The sequence below is a fragment of the Callospermophilus lateralis genome, chromosome 11 (assembly GCF_048772815.1).
Source record: "Callospermophilus lateralis isolate mCalLat2 chromosome 11, mCalLat2.hap1, whole genome shotgun sequence".
Taxonomy (NCBI): Eukaryota; Metazoa; Chordata; class Mammalia; order Rodentia; family Sciuridae; genus Callospermophilus; species Callospermophilus lateralis.
In genome coordinates, this window is record NC_135315.1 from 10946652 (window position 1) to 10968872 (window position 22221).

Below are 22221 nucleotides of genomic sequence, written 5' to 3' on the forward strand. Positions count from 1 at the left end.
AACGGTAAATGTTTTACGCTCAATCCTCACGTCTAATCTATCATCCAGCCTCTTAATCGTAAACTCAAATCTGTATACTTCTCTTTAGTTCTGCCACCCAAACTAGTGCACACCATAATCATCTCTTGCCAGAACTGTGGAAGTGGTTTAATTCTCCAGCCCCATTGGTACTCTATTTATTCGCCTCTCCTGCAAGGAGTTCTTTTCTCTTCTGTAATGTACTGTGCTTCTTCTTTTCTTTGCATATGCTGTTCACTCTGCTCAGAATTTTCTTCTTCATCTTAACCCCTCCCCCGCCCCATGCAATTTTTAAGTTAGGAAAGATCACAACCTTCAGCTCTCAGGAGAGATGTCAGTTTTTCAGCTAACCCTCTCCTGATTTTTCTCTGCTTGTCCTGTAGCACAGTTGCCCAATTATAATTAAATTATTGACTATGCAGTGAGTTGTTTAATGTCTCTCCTTCCTTGTCCTGCTAATCCACAAAGTGTAAAGGTCCATGAGAGCGAGGAGTTTTTCAGGCTGGCTGACTGCTGTTTTGCCATCAGCTAACAGTGCATTTCCCAAGATAGACATTCAATAGTTTCTCAGGTGACTCTTATAATTAATGTCAGTTAATCCCACAAGTCATCAAAATTGTTTTAATGATCTTAATAGTTCACCATATTTGAAAATGATGCAATATATAAATACTGAAATGAAAGGAAACTAAGAGTTTATGGTTCTCTAATGCATTTTTCGCTATAGTTAACATATTATGTTAACATCCCAATTTAGTTCACAAAAATTATCCCATGGTGGAGAAACTGACATCACTTATTGGAGTAAATATGAGGATACCAACATTTCATTTCTAAGGGAGGAATTTAAAAGAAATACTTTTTAAAATTTGTGTAACTTATTTATCTTATTTTATAAAATTTTTATCATTAAATGTTACAGGGAAAGAAAATTTTAAGACACTGATGACAGTGATGGGAATTTGAAAGTCAACCTTTTGGTACCTTCAGTTGCTAATTTACCACATCATGTGTTAATCAGTAGAGAAACTCAATAAATTATAAAAGAAATTGAATATATTCATTTTTTTCATATACTAAAATTTTCTGATTTTAAGATAATGTCAATGCAAAGAAGTAAAGATTGAGCTTATGTTTCCCTGAGTGGAAAAAAAAAATAATGCTTATATTAGCGAGTTATTGCCAGAAAAATGCTACATTAAAAAAAAAAAATCACTCCAAACCCAGTGATGTCAAACAATTATTGTTTATTCAAATTTGTCAGTGGCATGGCCAGAGTTCAGCAGATCTGGTTGGGGCTTGGCTGGGCTTGGATTTGGAGGAAAAAAATATCTACTTAAATGGAAACAATGAAGGAAGAGAGAGGATAACTGATGTGCATCAGCCAGTAACATTGGCTCATATCAGGTCAAAGAATAAACCAGAAGAGTAATACCCCTTCCCAAGGGGTGAGGCTGAAAATCAGGTATGGAGCCTCAAGTGTTACCCTTTTGATACACTGATGACTGTGCATTCCCTCAGCCATTGGTAATCGTTATTCCTATATTTTAACTTATAGTTTCTTTTGTCGGGGGTGTACCGGGGATGGATCTCAGGGGCACTCAGCCACTGAGCCACATCCCCAGACCTATTTTGTATTTTATTTAGAAACAGGGTCTCACTGAGTTACTTAGGGCCTCACTAAATTTCTGAGGCTGGCTTTGAACTCGAGATCCTCCTTCTTCAGCCTTCAGAACCACTGGGATTACAGGTGTTAACTGATACTTTTAGATCATATTTTCTACTGCTTTATTTCTGCACCCCTCCCCCACTTCCATCCAAATTCTTCCCTACTTCACACACACACACACACACACACCTGATTTCTTCTACATTCCTTTTCTCCATTTTTTTTATGCTAGTAATAAATCCTCATGTCTGGAAAACAACTTAGATTTGTAGTAAGACCCCTTTATGCCTTAATGGAGTTTCTCTATAGCAAAGGAAACAATCAACAAAACAGAGATAATCTGCCTGCAGAATCAGAGAAAATATTTGCAAATTATTCATCTGACAAAGAATTAATGTCCAGAATATATAAAGAACTCAGAAAACTTAACAAAAACCAAACATCCCATTTAAAATATGTGTAAGTTATCTGAATAGCCATTTCTATAATGAAGAAATTAAAAAGTTCAACAAATATATGAAAAATTCTCACTATCACTAGCCATCAGGGAAATGCACATCAAAGCCATGAAATATCATCTCACTCCAAGAAGAATGACTATTGTCCAAAAGACAAAAAATAATGCTGGCTCAGGATGTGGAGAAAAGGGAACTTTTATACACCGTTTGTGGGTATGTAAGTAATATAGCCATTTTAAAGAACAGTCTAGAGGTTTCTCAAAAAGCTACAAATAGTTCTACCATTTGACTCACCTGTTTCACTTGTGGATAAATACCTAAAGGAAAAGAAACCAACATCCCAAAAGATACCTGCAACCCCATATTTACTGCAGTGCTAATATAAACAGCAAAATGTGGGTTAAGCTTAGGTGCTCATCAACAGATAATGGATAAAGAAAATGTAGCAAATATGCATGATTTTTATGACATTATTTAGCAATAATGGTCTATTCATTAAAATAGAGTGTTATATAACCATAAAGAAGAATGATCCAGTGGGGTGGTGCTTGCCTGTTATCTCAGCAGTCTGTGAGGCTGAGGCAGGAGGATCACAAGTTCAAAGCCAGCCTCAGCAACTCAGTGAGGCCCTAGCACCTTATCAAGACTCTGTTTCAAAATAAAAACAAATAAAGAAGGCCTGAGGATGTGGCTCAGTGGTTAGTGTGCTTGGGTCAATCCCCAGTACTAAATTAAAAAAGAAAGAAAGAAATCTGTCATTTGTAACAAAATGGATGAAACTGAAGTCCATACTATCATGTTGAGTTAAATAAGTCAGACACAGTAAAATAAATACCAATTGTTCTCTCACTTGTGGAAGCTAAAAAAAAAAAAAAAAGTTGCTCTGAAGATAGAGTAGTGGTTACTAGAGACTGGGAATAGTGAGGGTAGGGGGAACAGAGGAAGGATAAAACTTGTATATCAAAACAGAAAGAATAAGTTTTAGTGTTCAACAACACAATTTGCAACTATAGTTCAGAGTACCTATTATATAGTTTATGAAGGACTAGAGGAGTTCTCTTCCACTCTGTCTAATCTGCTGTAAAATCTATCCATTGATTTTAATTTTAACTATTATTATCCTTTTTAAATATTTATGTATTCTAGCTGGGCATGGTGGCTTGTAATCTGGAGGATCACAAGTTCAAAGCCAGCTTCAGCTACTCAGGAAAGCCCTGAGAAACTTAGCAAGAACAACCCAGAGTGGGAAAAAAATTAAAAAATGTGTGTGTGTGTGTGTGTGTGTGTGTGAGAGTGTGTGTGTATTCAAATTCTAATAGGTGATTTTCCTGTTAGTTTTACTTTTCACTGTCTCCTGTTTTAGCTAAATTTCACTATTTCTTTAATACTTGAGATATATATATATTACAGGCTCTCATAGTTTCTATTCTCTTTAGTTATTGAGTATTCTAATAGTTCCATGTGTTTGGTCCACTGGGGTGTGTGTGTCGAGGAGGCCAGGAGGGCTATGAATGATGAAATTCACTTCTCAGAGGAATACTTTGTACATTTTTGTTAACTTGTGCCCTGGATTCTGGACAGAGCCCTATATAATTGTTTATCTTCCAGGTGGGGCTCTGGGAGAGTAGAATTTGGTAGTGATGGTAGTTAGTAGTAGTAGTAACAATTATAGATCCCATTCTTTGAGCTTTTACAATTTTCCATGAACAGTTCTATTACTGTACTTACATTAATGAATTTGATCCACACAAAGGCCTTGTGTATATAAACACTCTATTTCTCAATTTTTATGGGTGAAAAAATGGAGAGGGAAAGAAACTGACTGCATAAGGACATTCAGCCAGAGCATGGAGGAACTAGGATTAGGACCCCAGTTTGGCTCCAGCATGCACATGCTAACTGCTGTGATACCCTTCCTGTTGCCAAGCACAGCGATTCCTCTCCTGCTTCCTTTACCTGAGCAGGTGTTTTGCATTCCTTATTACCACAGAGACTGGGCAACAAATATGTCCTGGCTCTCCCTGGGGCAGTAGCTGAAATATTCCGGTGTATTTTTAGTACCTAACAGTCTTGCCAAGATGCTGAATTCAAGCAGGGACATGGATTCCAGCTTTCCAACCTGTCAAGCATCCAGTCACAGGGACATTAAGACACTGAGCCATGGGTCTTGGTCTAATATATTCTTGGCCTGCTCAGTGTCCACAATGCCACTCATGGTTCAAGGGAATTTAAATTTCCCTTTTCATTTTTAGCATCTGGGTATATGCCTTCTTCTCTTTCTTTCTTAATATTCATTATTTTCTTCTTCGTCTTCTTTTTTTTTTTTTTTTTAAGTTTGTCTATGTATCTGAAATTTTGTTTGGGGATTTATCCTAGTCACCATTTCACTATTTTCTCTCCTCCTAGTCAGAAGCTGGAGCTTCCGCATCATCATAGGTCAACATTTGTGGGGCAATCTTCACATTTAAATGAAGACATTAGTCTTCCCCAAATGAAAATAAACCAGAATAAAAAGATCAAGAAAGAGAAAGACAGAGCATCTACAAAAACAGTAAGAAAATGAGAAAATATATTTAATCAAAGCAATAATTGATATTATAGATGTAATAATATTACTAATATGATTGTAAGGAAGGCAAGAGTAAAAATAATTCCTAAATTTTTTTTAGAATAGCTGTAACAATAAAAAACTAGAAAACTGAACTGTGTTCCAATTGACTTACACTGAATTATTTCTTTTTAAAGAGAGAGAGAGAGAAAAGAGAGAGAGAGAATTTTTTTAATATTTATTTTTTTTTAGTTTTCGGCAGACACAACATCTTTATTGGTATGTGGTGTTGAGGATCGAACCCAGGCCAAATGCATCCCAGGTGAGCGCGCCACCACTTGAGCCACATCCCCAGCCCTACACTGAATTATTGTTTTATTTTTGATTTAATATTTATGTGTGTGACCTTCCTCACACCCCAGGAGACCTTTAAAACACCTCTATCACCTTTGCTTTTGCCAATTTTTAATGTAAAAGACATGTAATCTTTCACTGTTGACTATTTTTAAAATTAGAACTAATTTCTAAGGAGAGGAATATATGCACAATATGCAATTATAATTGTTGTTATTCTTTTTTTTAAACATATCCCCCTTTACTCCAGAACATCTCTGTTTTATGATTATTAACATCTGTAAGTTGGGAGCCACGTCAAATATTTGAGATTTCCCAATACACGGACTTTGGTTTCCTGTTTTGCCATTTACTGTGGCAGGTCAAGAAAAGTTTGCAATTCTTTTCGGAGAGATAGACTTTGAAATGAGAATTGAATATTTTTCCGTTTTTATTTTTTTCTAGTATTTATGCTCAGAAATTCTCCTGAAACTTTTAAGATTTTTAGTCCTTGGCAATGTATTTACTGTTAGTTTGTTCACACATCTTACCATGGCTTTATCTACTGTTAAAAGAATGGAAAAAAGAAATTTGTTCCTAATTCTTCATTTTTCCATCTTAACAGATTCTTGAAGGCAGAATAGTCATTTTTTTTGCATAGCTTTATTAGAAAAATAAACAACAACAACAACAAAAATTCAGCTTCAGCATGTTTGCCCACTTAGTCTGAATTGGTCAAGTTTATAATTGACAGTCATGTTTAACCATCAATCATGGGGGAAAAAAAAAAGATAAAGATTTCTCATACAACTTTAACTTTGGTCAGTATTTTTTTTTACTCTTTTTTTACTCTTTCCTTCATTTGGTCTCATGATATCTGATGAACTAGTATAATTTTCCTTATTTACCATTTCTCCCCATCCCTGGAGTTGAAAAATAAGATGAACAAACATAGGGTCTGTTTTATTCTCAACCAATCACCGAACAGTCATTTCCTGGCAGAATAATTGGTTTAGGGGTTAAAAGGAGAGAGAACAAAACAAGTTCATCATGTGCCGCTTGGCTTGACTACACCCCTCTGTAGAAGGCAGTCTGAGTAAGAACTGCTGGGAGTAGCCACCTACTTAAGGAATAAATGAGGAAGCAGCAATACATTTTAAATTTTTCATTGTTGCACTAGGTTCAAGGAGAACTGTGATTTGCCATTTCCAGAGGACTTTTTAAAATTTTCCTGACAGTAAGTAAAGCTTTATTTTTTTCCTATAGTATGCCAAATATGTGGGTGGACACTGTTAAAATCATATTTTTCAGATGTTTTCAAACACTTCTATGTTTTATGTTGAAGACTTAATGACTAAATTTTTTTCTGTTTTTTTCCCAAACAACTTTTATCCTGTAAGTATAACAGTAAAATATAGGAAAAGAGTAAATTTTTTTCTGTTCTCACCAACAGAGAATTGCATAAATATTTTGATATGCAAATTTGAAAGAATAATTAAACTTGGAGATTATAAAAACTGGGGAAAAAAAGACTTCTGTTTGTTTGATAACATTTGGGTGAAATTCCTTTCCCATGTAATTTGTTCTTTTCTTCTTCTTTTTAAAACTTGTTTCACAGATTGTTTCCTGAGTTATTCAGGGACTAAATTGAGAATTTTTTTTTTTTTTTAAAGAGAGAGTGAGAGAGGAGAGAGAGAGAAAGAGAATTTTTTAATATTTATTTTTTAGTTATCGGCGGACACAACATCTTTGTTTGTACGTGGTGCTGAGAATCGAACCCGGGCCACATGCATGCCAGGCGAGCGCGCTACCACTTGAGCCACATCCCCAGCCCCTAAATTGAGAAATTTAAGAGAAATTGTTTTATTCTTCTTGTGTCTCAGAATCCAATTTAATGCACATTGAGTCCAGATAGTGATCCCACAGCCTGATTCTTTTGTTAAAAGTTGTCCACTGCAATCTTAAGGTAAATACTATAAGAAAATATCTCAATGGGGTCATAAATAATGAATGTTACTTATTATTCACATGAACTGAAGTAATCTGAATTTTGACATTAATGTGATTAGCTTTGAGATTTTCATTAAAGTGCAAGGAGCAAGAAATGACTATTAATAGGAAGAGATATAATTTAATTATTCACATTATTTAATTCTGTTATGAAAGGTCAAAAAATTGAAGTTATAGGTTCTAAGCTCAAATGATAGTTTTTCTAGAAAGTGTAGAATTCTGTTGCTGAAAAATGTGAAAACAAATCACTCTACCTCTCCACCATCTCTCACTCCCCCAGATAAAGTGCATATATGTGAGGTGAATCTTTAGTCATGAATTATTGCAATACAATTTTAAATCTTTTTTTAATAATTTTTAGAAGTAATAAATATTTTATTCAAAAATATAATCATGATTTTTCTTAGTATGCTTATTTTTTTCTGGTTTATTTCTCTTTGTTTATTTTATGAAGAGGCAAAATGAGAATAAAACAGACAAGTGTGTATCAGCAAACTCAAGCTCTTCTGTGTAAGAATTTTCTTAAAAAATGGAGGATGAAAAGAGAGAGTGCATTGGTATGTATGACAGTTTGTCTCCTTCTCCAGTTTTATTCTGTTGCTTAATGATTTCTAATGTTATGGTTTAATTTGAAGACCAGATGTGTTGATTTTTAGGTTGTCTCTATTTGTATTTGTTTAATTGAGAAACTCATAATAGTTTTTGAACAATAACCTAGAATTGTAAAGAGTAAAATACTATTCAGATCTTTAAAAAGAGATTAAGTGCACACTTGATTAAGTGGTAAATTGTAGGAACTGTTAAACCTACCACGTTATCCCATTTAGAGCCAAATAATTGGCCTACAATAAATGTTAACTTCATGGTCTCATATTTAAGACTGTTAATTTTCTACCTAAAGATTTTTTCTGAGAATTATGATCATGTCACACCACTGTCAGTTTGTATCAGGCAGCAGGCTAACTGCAGGTGACTAGTTCAGATGGCAGTGGATTAATTGTGAAGGTTCATGTTTTACTCTTATTGCAATCTGAAGGTTGTAGTGGAGAAGTGAATTGGATAGGTGGTACACTCTTCTCCACACAGTCATTCAGAAACCTAGACTTCTTCAACTAGAGACTTTGAGATCTCACTAGAGCTTACAAACCTTCACTGAGTTTTCTGCATCCAGTCAGAAGATGAGGAAAAGGAAGATTTGAGACAGAGTATGGAATGTGAGGGTCCCTGAACCAGGCTCGGAAGTAGCATGTTATCACTTCTATCCACATCCCACTGGCCAGAACTCAAACATTTGGTCTCACTTAATTTTGGGAGGAAGTGGTTATTGATATTGTTGATCCACTGGTTATTGACATTGTTGATCCACTAGTGAGTCTTTAACACTCAGTTCCTTCTTATTTCCTTTAGTTTTTGGTACAAGGGTATCAGAATTGACAAAACATTTGCCCCATGAACCCTATCTAGAATACTTATCTGGAGTCTTGAATTAGCTACCTAGGTGTGTAGAGATTAGCACCCTATTAGGTGTCCTGTTAGTTTCTAATGGCTTGTGTCGTAGTTCATGAATTATTGCAAAAGTTTAGTTCTAGAATCTGAGAAGGATATATGTGGCTATTAACTTGGTATTTATATTCATTGGGTTCTCCTTGCTCTGAAGAGTAGAGAATGGAGAGACCAACTACATGGCAAAACTGAAATCTGTCTTCAACAGTTCTTTGATGTGGACTGATTTTAAGGGAAAATGAGCTAAGCTCATCTATTTCTTCTTACTTCTTTTTGTCAAATATTTTATAGGGGGCTGGAGATGTGGCTTGGGAGGTGGCGCGCTCGCCTGGCATGTGTGTGGCGCCCGGGTTCGATCCTCAGCACCACATACAAACAAAGATGTTGTGTCCGCCGATAACTGAAAAATAAATATGAAAATTCTCTCTCTCTCTCTCTCTCTCTCTCTCTCTCTCTCTCTCTCTCTCTCTCTCTCCTCTCTCACTCTCTCTTTAAAAAAAAATATTTTATAGGAATGGGGCCTCCCAATACTGCTAGGACTGTATGTGGGTCTGCTTTCAGAAGTCAAAGAAAATAACCAATTACCTGAAATACCTCCTCAAGATCTGGGAAGGGTAGACAAATTTAATGTCTCTTCTATAATGATTGTGTATACTCCAGTCTCTAATATAACTCAGCAGATAATGAATACAACAGCATTTGCTCCCTTAATGAAAGGTAGGTGTACTAATGGTAAGATAGCATTACTGATATCAGTTGTAGTTTTTGATAATATGTACACATGTTAATTTGAGGTTACAGTGATACATTTTGCTAACAAATTAAACATCAAGGTAGCATAGAATTTTGTTAGTTTTTTTGTTTGTTTGTTTGTTTTGTCAGAACTATTAGCTTTGAGGGCAGTTGATTTAAGGAGGCCCACATTCCTATTGGAATATAATGAAACAACAGATTTATAATTTCAGATTTGCAGAGTAATGAATAGGGGAAACATAACCATTGGTGAATACATATGTTTTTAACATGGAAATACAATGATTAAGATGTATAGCTCACAAACAAACAAACAAGCAACCAAGTAAAAAATTAGGTATTGGTTATAGAACAGTAATTTCATAACTATGAAAACATGAATAATCTGAAGGTTGTTCTTTCTGAATATAGTGTAATTCATAAACATCTTTAGGGGTCTTCATTCTAAATTACGTTATTATGTAATCAAGATGAACAAACTGTGTAATTTATTCATGTGTAAGCTGGGTGTAGTCTGACTATTTACTCTTTAATTCATAATTTCTAACAAGTGAAGTTTCTGGTTGTTATAAATAGAGTTGCTTGTTATCTTGGTTCCTGCATAGGACAAAGGTCATACAATTTCTTCTCTTCAGTGAATTTGGAATCTGGAATACTTAGCTGTAGAATGACTATAATTTTTCATAGTTTCATTGTCTAATGCTGACTAATCCCACTATAACATTTTTGTATATATAATTGTTTTCTTTTTAAAATGATTTATCATTTTAAAAAGAAAACACTTACTTCTCATGCATGTCTCCTGATTCTAGAATCTAAAGGATTAAAATAAAAATGTCCATTTGACTTTTATTTCAAGTTTGCTTTAAATGGAAAATGATATTAGCATTAAGTCTAATAAAAATATGTGATGATGGTTGAATACAGATTTTATGTTGGGGAAACTCAATTACAATTTTCTATGTCTATTTTTGCCTTGTAATTCACAGGAACAAGAATCATTGGGGTACCAAATGAAAAAGACATGGATGACGTAATTTTCCAGAATTTCCCACACGCAGTGGGAATCACCTTTAGTGACACTTTCTCTTACAAGTTAAAATTTTTTCAAGGATTTGCTGTTCCATTTTTGAGAGATGATTTAACAGGTGACTTTTCATATAAACTTTAATTATGTCTGACTTCATGTTTTCAACATAGGAACAGGTGGGGATGGGCAATATAGATTTTTTCTATGACACAGGAGAAAATAAAATAACATTTATTGTTGAACTTATTCCAAGATAAACTAGATAAACTAGCCTCCCACTAGAAGCTGATTCTCAAAAAACAAAAAACCTGTAGAATAATTCAACATATATCTATTGAGCATGCATGTGTATGACTGGAAGGATGCAGGTGTGATCAAGACTGACAGGTCTGCTGATGGGTCCATGACAGGTGAAAGTCCAATTTATCAGGAAAGTCAGATGTTGAAGAATTAAGGACAAGTGCAAGGAAAGGTTCTTGTGGGGACTTAGACTGGTATTCCTGGTGAACTGTGGAATTAGGGAAAGGATGTTTAAACCAAGACCAGAAGGCATTGCTTTCAGGGAACAGAAAGAGGAAAGGCAAATGGGAAAGACCTGAAGGGAGAAAGGGGATCTCTTATTAGATCTCGAAGACACTGAAGACGAGTATGATGGGCAGAGGAAGCTGGAGTGACTCAGGTTGGATCTTCTGACATCTCATAGACCTCAAGCATTGGATAGCCCTTGAGGTGCTTCAGTCGAGGCAAGGAAGGTTGTGATTAGGTTTCCAAGACTAAGACAGCATTCCTGATGCAGCCAGAGAATAGATTGTAAAGGACTCAGGGAGAATGTAATGAATCCTGACAGTGAGCTGACAGGTGGCTGAGCGATGCTGGAGGCAGCTAAAAGGGAGAGAGGGCAAAAAATTAGAAGACCCTCTAGGAAGCAGAAGCAATGGGACTAGTAGAATCAGTTCTTTCCTACTCATGCTAATTGGGACAAGGGATGGGAGGAAAATCATACCCGCCACAAAGTATGACAAAGCCAGGTTATAAGATAAATTACTCAAGAGCTATTTTATATATCTTATATATAGCTATCAGGAAAGACCTGTTTGATGAAGTTACTTGAGAGAGGAGATCAGGATAAAGGAGTGAGCCATACGTCTATCTAAAAGGAGAACATTTGAGTGCAAAGAAAGTTGTAGGGCTGGGGTGTTTTTAATATTTTGAGAAATAGCATGGAACACAGTGTTTGCTTTTATTTACTTTTTGTTTTCTAATATCTTCTATGAATCTGTGGTCTTCATGAATAAAATTACCTCTTTAAACTTTCATGTGCTTCTTTCTTCTGTGTAGTTAAATATTCTGACTGGCAAAGTCTCCCCTGTATTGTCTTCTCTTAGATTTTTGCTTCTTAGTGTCCAACTGTCTTTGTCCCATACTGATGGTTATTTTTTCTTTGTGCTTATAGGTCATTGTTGGGAAATATATGGTGAATATTCATGTGTATTGTCCAAATACTGGGAAAGAGGATTTGTGACTTTGCAGACTATCATTAATGCTGCTATTATAGAAGTAAGTACCCACCTGAGAAGGTCTAATGTTCATTGTAAACTAATCCCAAGGGCATCATGATTGTTGTGAAAGTTGATGCTTTTAGTCCATTTATGCTGTGATTTATCAACTACCTGAGACTGAGTGATTTTAAAAGAACAGAAATTTGTTTTTCACAGTTCTGGAACCTGTAAAATGCTAGATCTAGGTGCTAGAAAACTGAGAGTCTATGTTCCTCACAGATGTCACCATCTAAGTGTCCTCACATGGTGAAAGAGCAGAAGGGCAGAAAGGGCCTTAGTTGGTTCCCCACAGCCCTTGATAAGGCACTAATTCATCCATGAGGGTAGTACCACTTTCATGAGGATAGTTATCTAATCACTTACCCCAAAGGCCTACACCTTATATCACCACAGTGATGAAGTTGCAATGTGAATTTATAGAAAGGTCCCATTCAAACCAAAGCAGTGATGTATACTCAGGTTTTCATATGTTTATATAATGAAGCAGATGTTCAGACAAGAGAACACTGCCTATTTTCAAACTTGTTTTTTGGTACTAGGGATTGAACCTAAGGGTGCTTAACCACTGAGCAACATCCCCAGATCTTTCCATTTCTTCCTTTTGAGACAGAGTCTCACTATGTTTCAGGGGCTGGCATTAAATTTCTGCTTCTCCTGCCTGAGCTTCCAGAGTATTTTCAAACTTTTAGTTTTTAAGTAGTTCTAAAATCACAGTAAACTGCAGGAATTTACAGAGAGGTCCATTTTACTAGTCACTCATTTTCCCCTAATGTAAAAATCTTATTTAGAAATAGTAGAATATTGAAATTGTTATAAGTACAAACTGCAACACTGATGCTGATTTCATCAATTTCAGTTCCTTAAATAATGATTCATATTTGTTTAAATCCTTCTTTAGGTCACAACAAATCACTCTGTGATAGATGAGTTGATGTCAGTCACTGCCATAAATATGAAGACATTACCCTTTATTTCTAAAAACATTTTTCAAAGTGAGATGTTCATTTTATACTGTTTGCTTTATTTTTCCCCATTTATATATTTTGTATCACACAATGTTACAAAAGAGAGGAAAAGGAGTAAGGAACTGATGAAAATGATGGGTCTACATGATTCAGCTTTCTGGTAAGTGATACATTCAAGTAGTTCCAGTTAATAAATGGAAACTCTGAAGCAGAAAAAAATGTTATTGCTTCAGAATACCATTGTTTAATCTTGATATAGTAACTACATTATCTTTTGCTGACTTGTTGATTTAGTCTGTGTTAAATTTTGTCATGGAAAATAATGCTTACAGTTTGCTGAGTAATTTTTGCTGTGCTATGAATATCTTAAGCTAACTCTGTGATAGAGGAACTCTCCTCTAGTTTATAAATAAGGAGAGTTAAAATGAAAGAGGGTTGCCGAGCTTTTGGTATATGTTGAATACCAGAGCTGCAACTCTAACCAAAGTGTCCTGAAGGCACCTCTCCTAATTGATCTACCCACAATTATCAGCTGATTTCTCCATGCTTCCTCATTTGAAGACGAAAATATAGGCCTATGAAGGCTAAGTTGTGTTCAGGGGCTGGGCCCAAACATATATTTTTTGGAGCAAAGAAATATCATATCTTGTTAAATGAAGTAGCATATGGAACATGTTCAGGAAATACAACACCTGGGCTGACATGTAGGAAGGGCCTCATAAAAGCATTTGCTTCATATACTAGTATTTATATCTTGCTCCATTCCACACATAATTTAAAGTACTTTGAAATATATATGTGTGAATATATACACATAACGAAAACATTAATAGATAAGATTAGTAAATAGAAATGTAAATCATACAACCCTCAACTCCCAAGATGTCAAACGGAATTTTGCAAGACATTCAGTGACAAAATTCATACTGCCTAGAAAAAGAGGAAAAAGAAAAATAATGTATTTATTTTACCCCAAAAGAAACATTTTTGATATTGAATCTCCATGTAGTCCTCATATCAATAAAATATTCTTTATGCACATGGAACTACTTGGAATGAATGAATAATTATTCACCTGAAAAATCCCTTGAAAGCCATGTGTTTCTTGAAATATAATTATGGTCTAGGAAATTTTTATTATCTATAAAATATATTTACTAATAGTGATTTTTAATTCTACTATGTGTGAATTGTGAAATAGAAAAAGAGGAAACCATATGTTAAGAGAGGGAGAATAGTTTTTTTGCAATGGGACATTTGGAAATACAAATAGCCAATCATAAAATCTGTTAGGAAGGAAGAGAGATGGAACTCCTGTAAAAGGGGCCTACTTTAAATCCAGGGCATGTCCTATAGGACAGAATGACAGCAGTCACCTGTGATCAGGAAAGTACCAGTCAATCCCATACTAAAGTGAGAAAAGTGTTATACATGTGCGTGTGAATTCATTCTTAGGATAATTCTTGGTATGCATCAAACCGAAAACTTAGCTATATATATATATATATATATATATATATATATATATATATATATATATATATATATATAATTTACTTATACATCCTTAAAACAAAGACAGAAAAAGATTCTGATATGTTTGTACTAAGTTCCAAATGTGTCTATTCAAAACAAATTGAATAAAACTCTTTTACTGATGTCATACATGTGAAAAGTAATCATTATTTATTCTTAAAGTATGATGTCTAAATTGCTTTATTTTCAGCATGAGGGTTTTTGTAGATTTAACATCTCTCTCCAAATTCCTTCTATTACTCCTGTAACTGGTTCTTTTTTTAGATAATGTTAAAATCTCTTTCACTTGTAGTTCTCCTACATTGTGGTTTTTCATTTTCTACTTAAAGTAGTTCACTTCTGTACTCAGGAAGTGGAATCTGCAGAATGTGTTATGCTTTTAAAAATATGCTGATGCTTCTCGCACAGGCTGAATCACTGAAATGATGTGAAATTTTAAAAGTCAAGTAACTCGTAAATCTAGTATATACATGTTCTACTGGGACATATTGAATCAAGGTCCTGGTTTTAATATTTTTGTTATATTCTTCAGTTGTTATATTCTTAATTATGTAGTTTTAAGCAGAGGAACGAACTCTGGAGAGAGAGCGCTACATATGCACCTTGATACTGGTTTACTTTGTGGCCCTGTGTAAAGCCATTAACTAATAAAAGGATTGCAGCTTTCTTTTTTCTTTTTTTTTTTGTACATTTCTTTTTAAAATTTGTTATTGATTTTTTTAAAAAATAAATGACAGAATGCATTACAATTCTTATTACATATATACAGCACAATTTTTTTTTTATCTCTGGTTGTATATAAAGTATGTTGACACCAATTTGTGTCTTCATACAGGTACTTTGGATAATGATGACCATCACATTCCACCATCCTTGCTAATCCCCTGCCTCCTCCCTTCCCCTCCCCATCTAGAATTCATCTATTCCTCCCATGCTCCCCCTCCCTACCCCAATATGAGTAAGCCTCCTTATATAAGAGAAAACATTCAGCATTTGTTTTTTGAGGATTGGCTAACTTCATTTAGCATTATCTTCTCCAGTGCCATCCATTGACCTACAAATGCCATGATTTTATTCTTTTTTATTGCTAAGTAAAATTCCATTGTGTATATATGCCACATTTTTTTTATCCATTCATCTACTGAAGGACGTCTAGGTTGGCTCCACAGTTTAGCTATTGTGAATTGTGCTGCTATAAACATTGATGTGGCTGTGTCCCTGTAGTATGCTATTTTTAAGTCCTTTGGGTATAGGCCAAAGAGAGGGATAGCTGCGACAAATGGTGGTTCCATTCCCAGATTTCCAAGGAATCTCCATACTGCTTTCCATATTGGCTGCACCAGATTGCAGTCCCACCAGCAATGTATAAGTGTACCTTTTTCCCCACATCCTCGCCAACACTTATTGTTGTTTGTCTTCATAATAGCTGCCATTCTGACTGGAGTGAGATAATATCTTAGAGTGTTTTGATTTCCATTTTTCTAATTGCTAGAGATGATGAACATTTTTTGATATATTTGTTGATTGATTGTATATCCTCTTCTGAGAAGTGTCTGTTCAGGTCCTAGGCCCATTTGTTGATTGGTTTATTTGGATTTTTTTTTTTTTTTTTTTTTGGTGCTTAGCTTCTTGAGTTCTTTATTTACCCTAGAGATTAGTGCTCTATCTGATGTGTGAGGGTTAAAAATTTGCTCCGAGGATTAGACTCTCTGTTCACCTTACAGATTATTTCTTTTGCTGAGAAGACACTTTTTAATTTGATTCCATTCTATTTAGTGATAAGGTGGCATCACTATACCAGACCTTAAACTATACTACAGAGCAGTAGTAACAAAAACATTATAGTATTGGCACCAAAAAAGACTGGTAGACCAATGATACAGAATAGAGCACACAGAGACTAACCCACAAAATTACAAGTATCTTATATTAGACAAAGGTGTCAAAAACATGCAATGGATAAAAGATAGCCTCTTCAACAAATGGTGCTGGGAAAACTGGAAATTCATATGCAACAAAATGAAATTAAACCCTTATCTCTCACCATGCACAAAAACTCAAAGTGGATCAAGTTCCTAGGAATTAAACCAGTGACACTGTGCCTAATAGAAGAAAAAGTAGGCCCTAATCTTCATTATATGGGATTAGGCCCAAATTTCCTTAATAAGACTCACATAGCACAAGAATTAAAACCAAGGATTGCAGCTTTCTTATTTATAAAATGAGGCACTTGGGCTAAACACACTGTGGTCTTGTTAGATCTAAAATCTAGATCTAATAGATCTAATAGTCTGGATAAATACTTCATAAAAATGGGAATATGGGCACTCCTGAAGCAAATCAGCATGAAAATGTAAATGCATACCATAATTCATGTCAGTTGCAGTAAAGAAATCATGAGTTTGAATAGGAAGAATACATGAAATTACTCAAGTTACAGACTTCAACTATTAAAGGAGTGGAGGTGCTACCTGTGGAGACCCTCAAGAATTATTATATATCCCTGATGTTAGTAGACTTGAGTTATTTGACCAGCATCTGTTAAATTTCCTTCTAATTCTATAGTTAGGGTCAATTTATTAATATCTAATACAATTGAAGATACCTAATGCTTATCTTTTTTAATTTAATAACTTCATCTTAGAGATGTTCTTATTCATTTACCCAGAAAAGACAAATACAAGGATGTTTTTAGCAATATTGTAATAGAAAACAAATCGAAGAACTCTACATTTCACGGGCAGGAGAACACTAGGAGACAACAAAGCCATGCTGTTGGATACAGTCACTAAATTTGTTGTAGCATTCTTTCCCAGGATTGAAGCCTCTACCAGTGTACAGTACCCATCATCTTTCTGTGATAAGGCAATAAAATTAGGTGGAAATTATAAACAGCACATTTAGAGAACTGGTTACCTTCATAGGAGAATAATGATCAGGAAATGGGTACACAGTGAACTTCTGTCATATTGATATTATAGCTGTTAACCTAGGTGTCAAGTATAAGGGAAATCATTGTTATTCTTTCGATGTTTTTGAATATTCAAAACATTTATTAATGAAATTAAAATAATTATGTAACTTTTTGTCTTTGCTTAGGTTGTCCTGGGGTTTAATGTATACTGCATTCATCTTGGTCCTTTCCATAGTCATTACAATTATCATAACATCCACCCAAGTTATACTCATGACTGGCTTTATGGTCATATTTACACTCTTATTCTTATATGGCTTGTCTTTGGTAAGTTCATATGTTTATTCACACTGTCTCCCTTTGAGTTCTTAGCTACAAGTAGTAAATATTAGTGTCCCTGTAGGTTAGTATAGTCCCTTTTTTCGTGTCCACTGTGTGTGGCATGGTAGCCATTCCTAGTTATCACTTCTCCTTCTAATATTCTTTCCATATTGCTCTTTCTTCTCTGGATGAGATCCTCTAATTTCTTCTACCTGCCAGGATGTTTTCTGCAGAAGTTGTAGATAGATACCCTTCCTTAGCATATTAATTCATTTTAATTTTCCCAAGTTTATATTTGTACCCTATCCTCAGGTCTTTCAGCTTCCGCCCACTTCCTCAACAACAGAAGTCCATTATCTGAGTAAGGTCAATAAGGATCTTCTTTTAGAAAAAAAAAAGAAGAAGAAGAAGAACTGTGAACAGAACAGAATCACTATGCTTTACTATTTTTATTCTCACTGATAAATATTTTTCATGATATAGAGATCCTTATACCAGTGGTTCTCAGTGAACTAAATGTCTGCCATAGCTAAGTAAGTGTGTTTTCTCTTTCAGCTAGCTTTATCATTCCTGATGAGCGTGCTGTTGCAGAAAGCTGTCCTCACAAATTTGTTTGTGTTTCTCCTCACCCTCTTTTGGGGGTTTGTGGGATTCACTGCCTTCTATAAACAACTTCCTCCATCTGTACAGTGGATTTTGGGTATTTGTAGCCCTTTCGCCTTTAGAGTTGGAATGACTCAGGTAAAGATATTGCTAATTAATTATTGAACTTTCAAAAGAACTTGATACTTCACAACTGATTATAAGCAACACTATTTTCATCCAGGAACCTTTAAGCAGTTTTTCTACTTCAAAACTAACTTTGAAAATGTTCACTTTTCAGTGTACTAATTAAGTGCTTCACAAGTTTCTCACGTTATAAGATCTGTTTCATTTGTCTCATTGAAGATATTTTGAGATGCTGCAGTGACTTTATAAAAACAAGCACATGAGTCCTTATTTAAACATCTATACTGAGAACACTGTATTTTTTTAAACCAGTGTTTTTAAATAATATTCTTTTGTTTACTCTAAAATGGATGTGCTTTTCCTAGTTGTTTTATTTACTTACTTACATATTTCACTAATTAAAAGGTTATTGAAAAAGCTAGTTAGTAATAATAATTCTAGTTTTAATAATAATAGTAATTCTAATAATTCTGAAAGTAATAGTTCTAATAATTCTTGATGCAACTTATATATTTATTAACTTAAATATATATTGTGATTTTTGGTTGAATCTTAGATTCTCCACCTGGATTATAACTTGAATGGAGTAGTTTTCCCTGACCCCTCAGAAAAATCATATACAATGCTAGCAACATTTTCTGTGCTGGCTTTTGATGGTCTTATCTACTTGATGCTGGCACTGTACTTTGACAAAATCTTACCCTGTAAGTAATGGTGGTTTTTTTTTTTTTCTCTGACATCTATAGTTAATGATTATATCAAATAGTTTTTCTCAAAATTATGTAAATCTACTTTTTTATAAATGAAAAGAAAATATTTCTCATCTCAGAGCAATGTATTCTTTATTTTACTTCATAGTTTTAATGGTTCAAAGGAATTTTTATGTAAAAACAATTATTCTTCTGACTTGAATATAATGTCATAATTACATGATAATACTGATTATACAACATTATAATGATGTAGTAATGAAATAATGTTAGTTTTCAAGTATCCTTGAATAGTGGTTTCAAAGAGTGATACTTAGGACTTGTGTCAGAATAAGCAGAAATTTATTAAAGTGATTTGACTGTGGAAGTGCTTATTAATAAATATTTGTTTAGTATTATTTTCAACATTATCATATATTGTTCATATTTACAGAAGTATATTAATATGCAGCCACACTGTCTTTATCTTGCAAACAACCAGAAATTTAAATAAACTCAGAATACCTAAAAGCTCACTAGACTCAGAATGCTTTCCCCATGCACAATCTTCTTATTCTTGGATATTCCTTCTGATTTGACTATAGTTAGGATTATCTGGTATATTCCTGTGTATTTATGTTTGGTCCTCTATTTCTATTACTTCTGTTTTATATCTGAAGGCCCTTAATAACAAATGCTACTTTATTTTTTTAATCTGGAAATAAATCGAAAGCACAACCATATTTATCCTGAACTAATATCTCCATGTGTATTTCATTCATGTACCTACATGTGAATATATGGACTTCATTATTATGTCCAGTTGTATTGCTGTGCTCAATTTGTGTAAGTTCATAGAAATGTTTATAATTAATATGTGCCATATTGAGAATTTACATTTTTCCAATATTTCATTTCATTCATTCTTCTAAATACCTTTAGGGTCACATTTTATTCAAGCCTTTGATCTATATTTTGCTCAAAGTTTTGTTATATAGTTTAACTTTTGCAATGTTATTTCTTTTGAATTTTCATTGTTTACTTCATCATCAACTTTTCTTCTGAATAATAGCAAGTTAGAAAGAAAAGAATTTTTCTATGATGTTTAAAAATTTATGATATTCTAGATTGTTCAGGGGAAACCTTGTATTCATATTAGTGATCTGATATTATATTGCCTATTGATTAATTAGATGGAAATGAGCACCGCTATTCTCCATTATTTTTTCTGAGTTCATCATCTTGTTTCCGACACCGAAGGACTGATAATATGGTCATTGAGAAAGACCTGGATCCCGAGCATCCTTCTGATGGTTATTTTGAACCCATAGCTTCTGAATTCCAAGGAAAAGAAGCCATCAGGTAACCATAATTCATGAGTACCAGGCTGAGGAATGGTTAACCAATAGCAATGAGGTGAGCCTGAGGCCATATATTGAAGGGAAAGGAACTGGTCAACATCACTTTGCACTATTCCAAGGCCAGCCACCACCAGTTTCTCCTATCTGCTACCTGAAAGAAGGATTTCCTTCGACCCTCTCCATACAATGTTACCAAGTCATGCTCCACCTTGTCTGCTTTCCTCCTTTTGTCTCTTGTGCCCTACCTCTTTTTATACTTGCTATTTTCATTCTCTGAGCCCCTCCTTTCACAGTTTTGTCTGGCTTATATGATAAGATGGAAGAAGTAAGAAATTTGGAATCAGAAATTCTTAGAGCCTTGTATCTCAATTGTTTCTCATTTGATGTGTAACCTTGAAAAAACAAGTAAGTTTCTCAAGTCTCAGTGTCTTCTGTGAAACAAGAGTAATATCCACTTCATAGGATTGTTAAGAGATTTGGTAGGTACCTGGACCATATAAGGAGCACCTAAAATATCTATGTTCTTAGACCTTCCCTCTTATCTCAGTCCTCAGCCTTTAGAATTATTTGAAATAGAACCACTGAACCCAAGAATCCATGAATTGTAAAAAGTCCTAATTTATTTTTCAACACAGTTGCAGTCAAAGAATCAGAGCTTTAAATATCAACCATTTATTTACTTATCAGATATTCACAGAGTACTTATTACCTACCAGAGATATACTTAATTCTTACTAAGAATTAAACTTGTAAGGCAGGTGTTTCTGTTTTCTACATTTTACAAAGGAGAGAAGTGATCTACTGAAAGGTTAAGTTCCTTAGCCTAATATTTTTTTATTGAATATATCATGTTCATTTAAAGCTTTCTTAGATCTCACTGTACCATTCTCTTCATCCCTCTTTACGTGGCAATGATGATAGATTCAGTATGTCACTGTGGTCCATATTTTAATGTTGTAGTGTATCCCTACATGATATGTGGCAATTATCTGTGTTTTTAGAGTATTACTATTCTACAAATTATATCATATTGCACTTATTTCCTGTTTGCTGCTTTTACACTCAACATTATGCATTTTAATCTATCCATAGTGATAACTGTGGTTAATGCACTGATTTTAGTTTTAAACACTAAAAATTTTAGTTTTTGTATAATGTTTTAAGACATGAGTCTCTGAGCTTACTTCTCTCATTTTGCAAGAAGGATACTTTGGTTATTTCTGATTTTTTTGCTTTTATGAGCACTGCTGCCATGATCAACCTTTTAAGAATAAGCAATATAAAATGATGATTTTGTTCAAAGTTTCTTTTGTGTATGTGAAGGTGTTTGTGTGCACACGCATATGGGGGTTATACTTCTGCACATCTAGCAAACAAAAGCCAGAGCTCTAAAGTTGCTGCTGCATGTGACAGGCAATATGGTGATTCTGATACATAAAACGTGAGGCAAAGGATGCCAAGAGATGTCACTGGAGAGACAACAAGAGGCAGCTTGATGTCATATGTAAGAGCCTTGACATTCCCTCTAAGGCTCACGAGGAAATCCCGAGGAACACTGAGGAGTAATTAAGATGATTTTTTTTAAAAAAAAAATCCTGTTTTCTGCTTAGAGCATGAATTCTAAGGGGAATAACCTGAGAATAGAAAAAAAAATAGAGACAGTATAAAATAGGAGAAATGATAAAGGACTAAACAAGAATGATTATAATTAGTAGGGAGAAGAGAGACCCACCACTACAGTTTTAGAGTTAAATTTTATAAGAAATTGTAATTGGTTATATGGGTGATGGATGAGTCTGAGCAATAATTATGAAGAAAATAGCTG

The 22221-nt window shown here is 34.3% G+C and overlaps 1 protein-coding gene across 6 annotated transcripts in view; it reads left to right on the plus strand.

The window, feature by feature from the left end:
* The first annotated feature begins 6146 nt into the window (after window positions 1-6146).
* Window positions 6147-22221, plus strand: part of LOC143410341 (ATP-binding cassette sub-family A member 6-like) — a 53267-nt gene continuing 37192 nt past the window's right edge. For 4 of the 6 annotated variants that reach the window (XR_013092721.1, XM_076871154.1, XM_076871157.1 and 1 more), the window contains exons 1-10: window positions 6147-6263; window positions 7491-7593; window positions 9052-9256; window positions 10282-10440; window positions 11776-11879; window positions 12780-13006; window positions 17482-17623; window positions 18173-18358; window positions 18903-19050; window positions 20229-20397. Coding sequence is in view for 5 of the 6 variants with exons in the window: in XM_076871154.1 (XP_076727269.1) it covers window positions 7498-7593; window positions 9052-9256; window positions 10282-10440; window positions 11776-11879; window positions 12780-13006; window positions 17482-17623; window positions 18173-18358; window positions 18903-19050; window positions 20229-20397 (1436 nt within the window). In the remaining variant the exon portion in view is untranslated. Of the gene's footprint in view, window positions 6264-6754; window positions 6993-7490; window positions 7594-9051; window positions 9257-10281; window positions 10441-11775; window positions 11880-12779; window positions 13007-17481; window positions 17624-18172; window positions 18359-18902; window positions 19051-20228; window positions 20398-22221 lie in introns of all 6 variants that reach the window. The other 2 variants (XM_076871155.1, XM_076871156.1) reach the window with 2 other exon arrangements.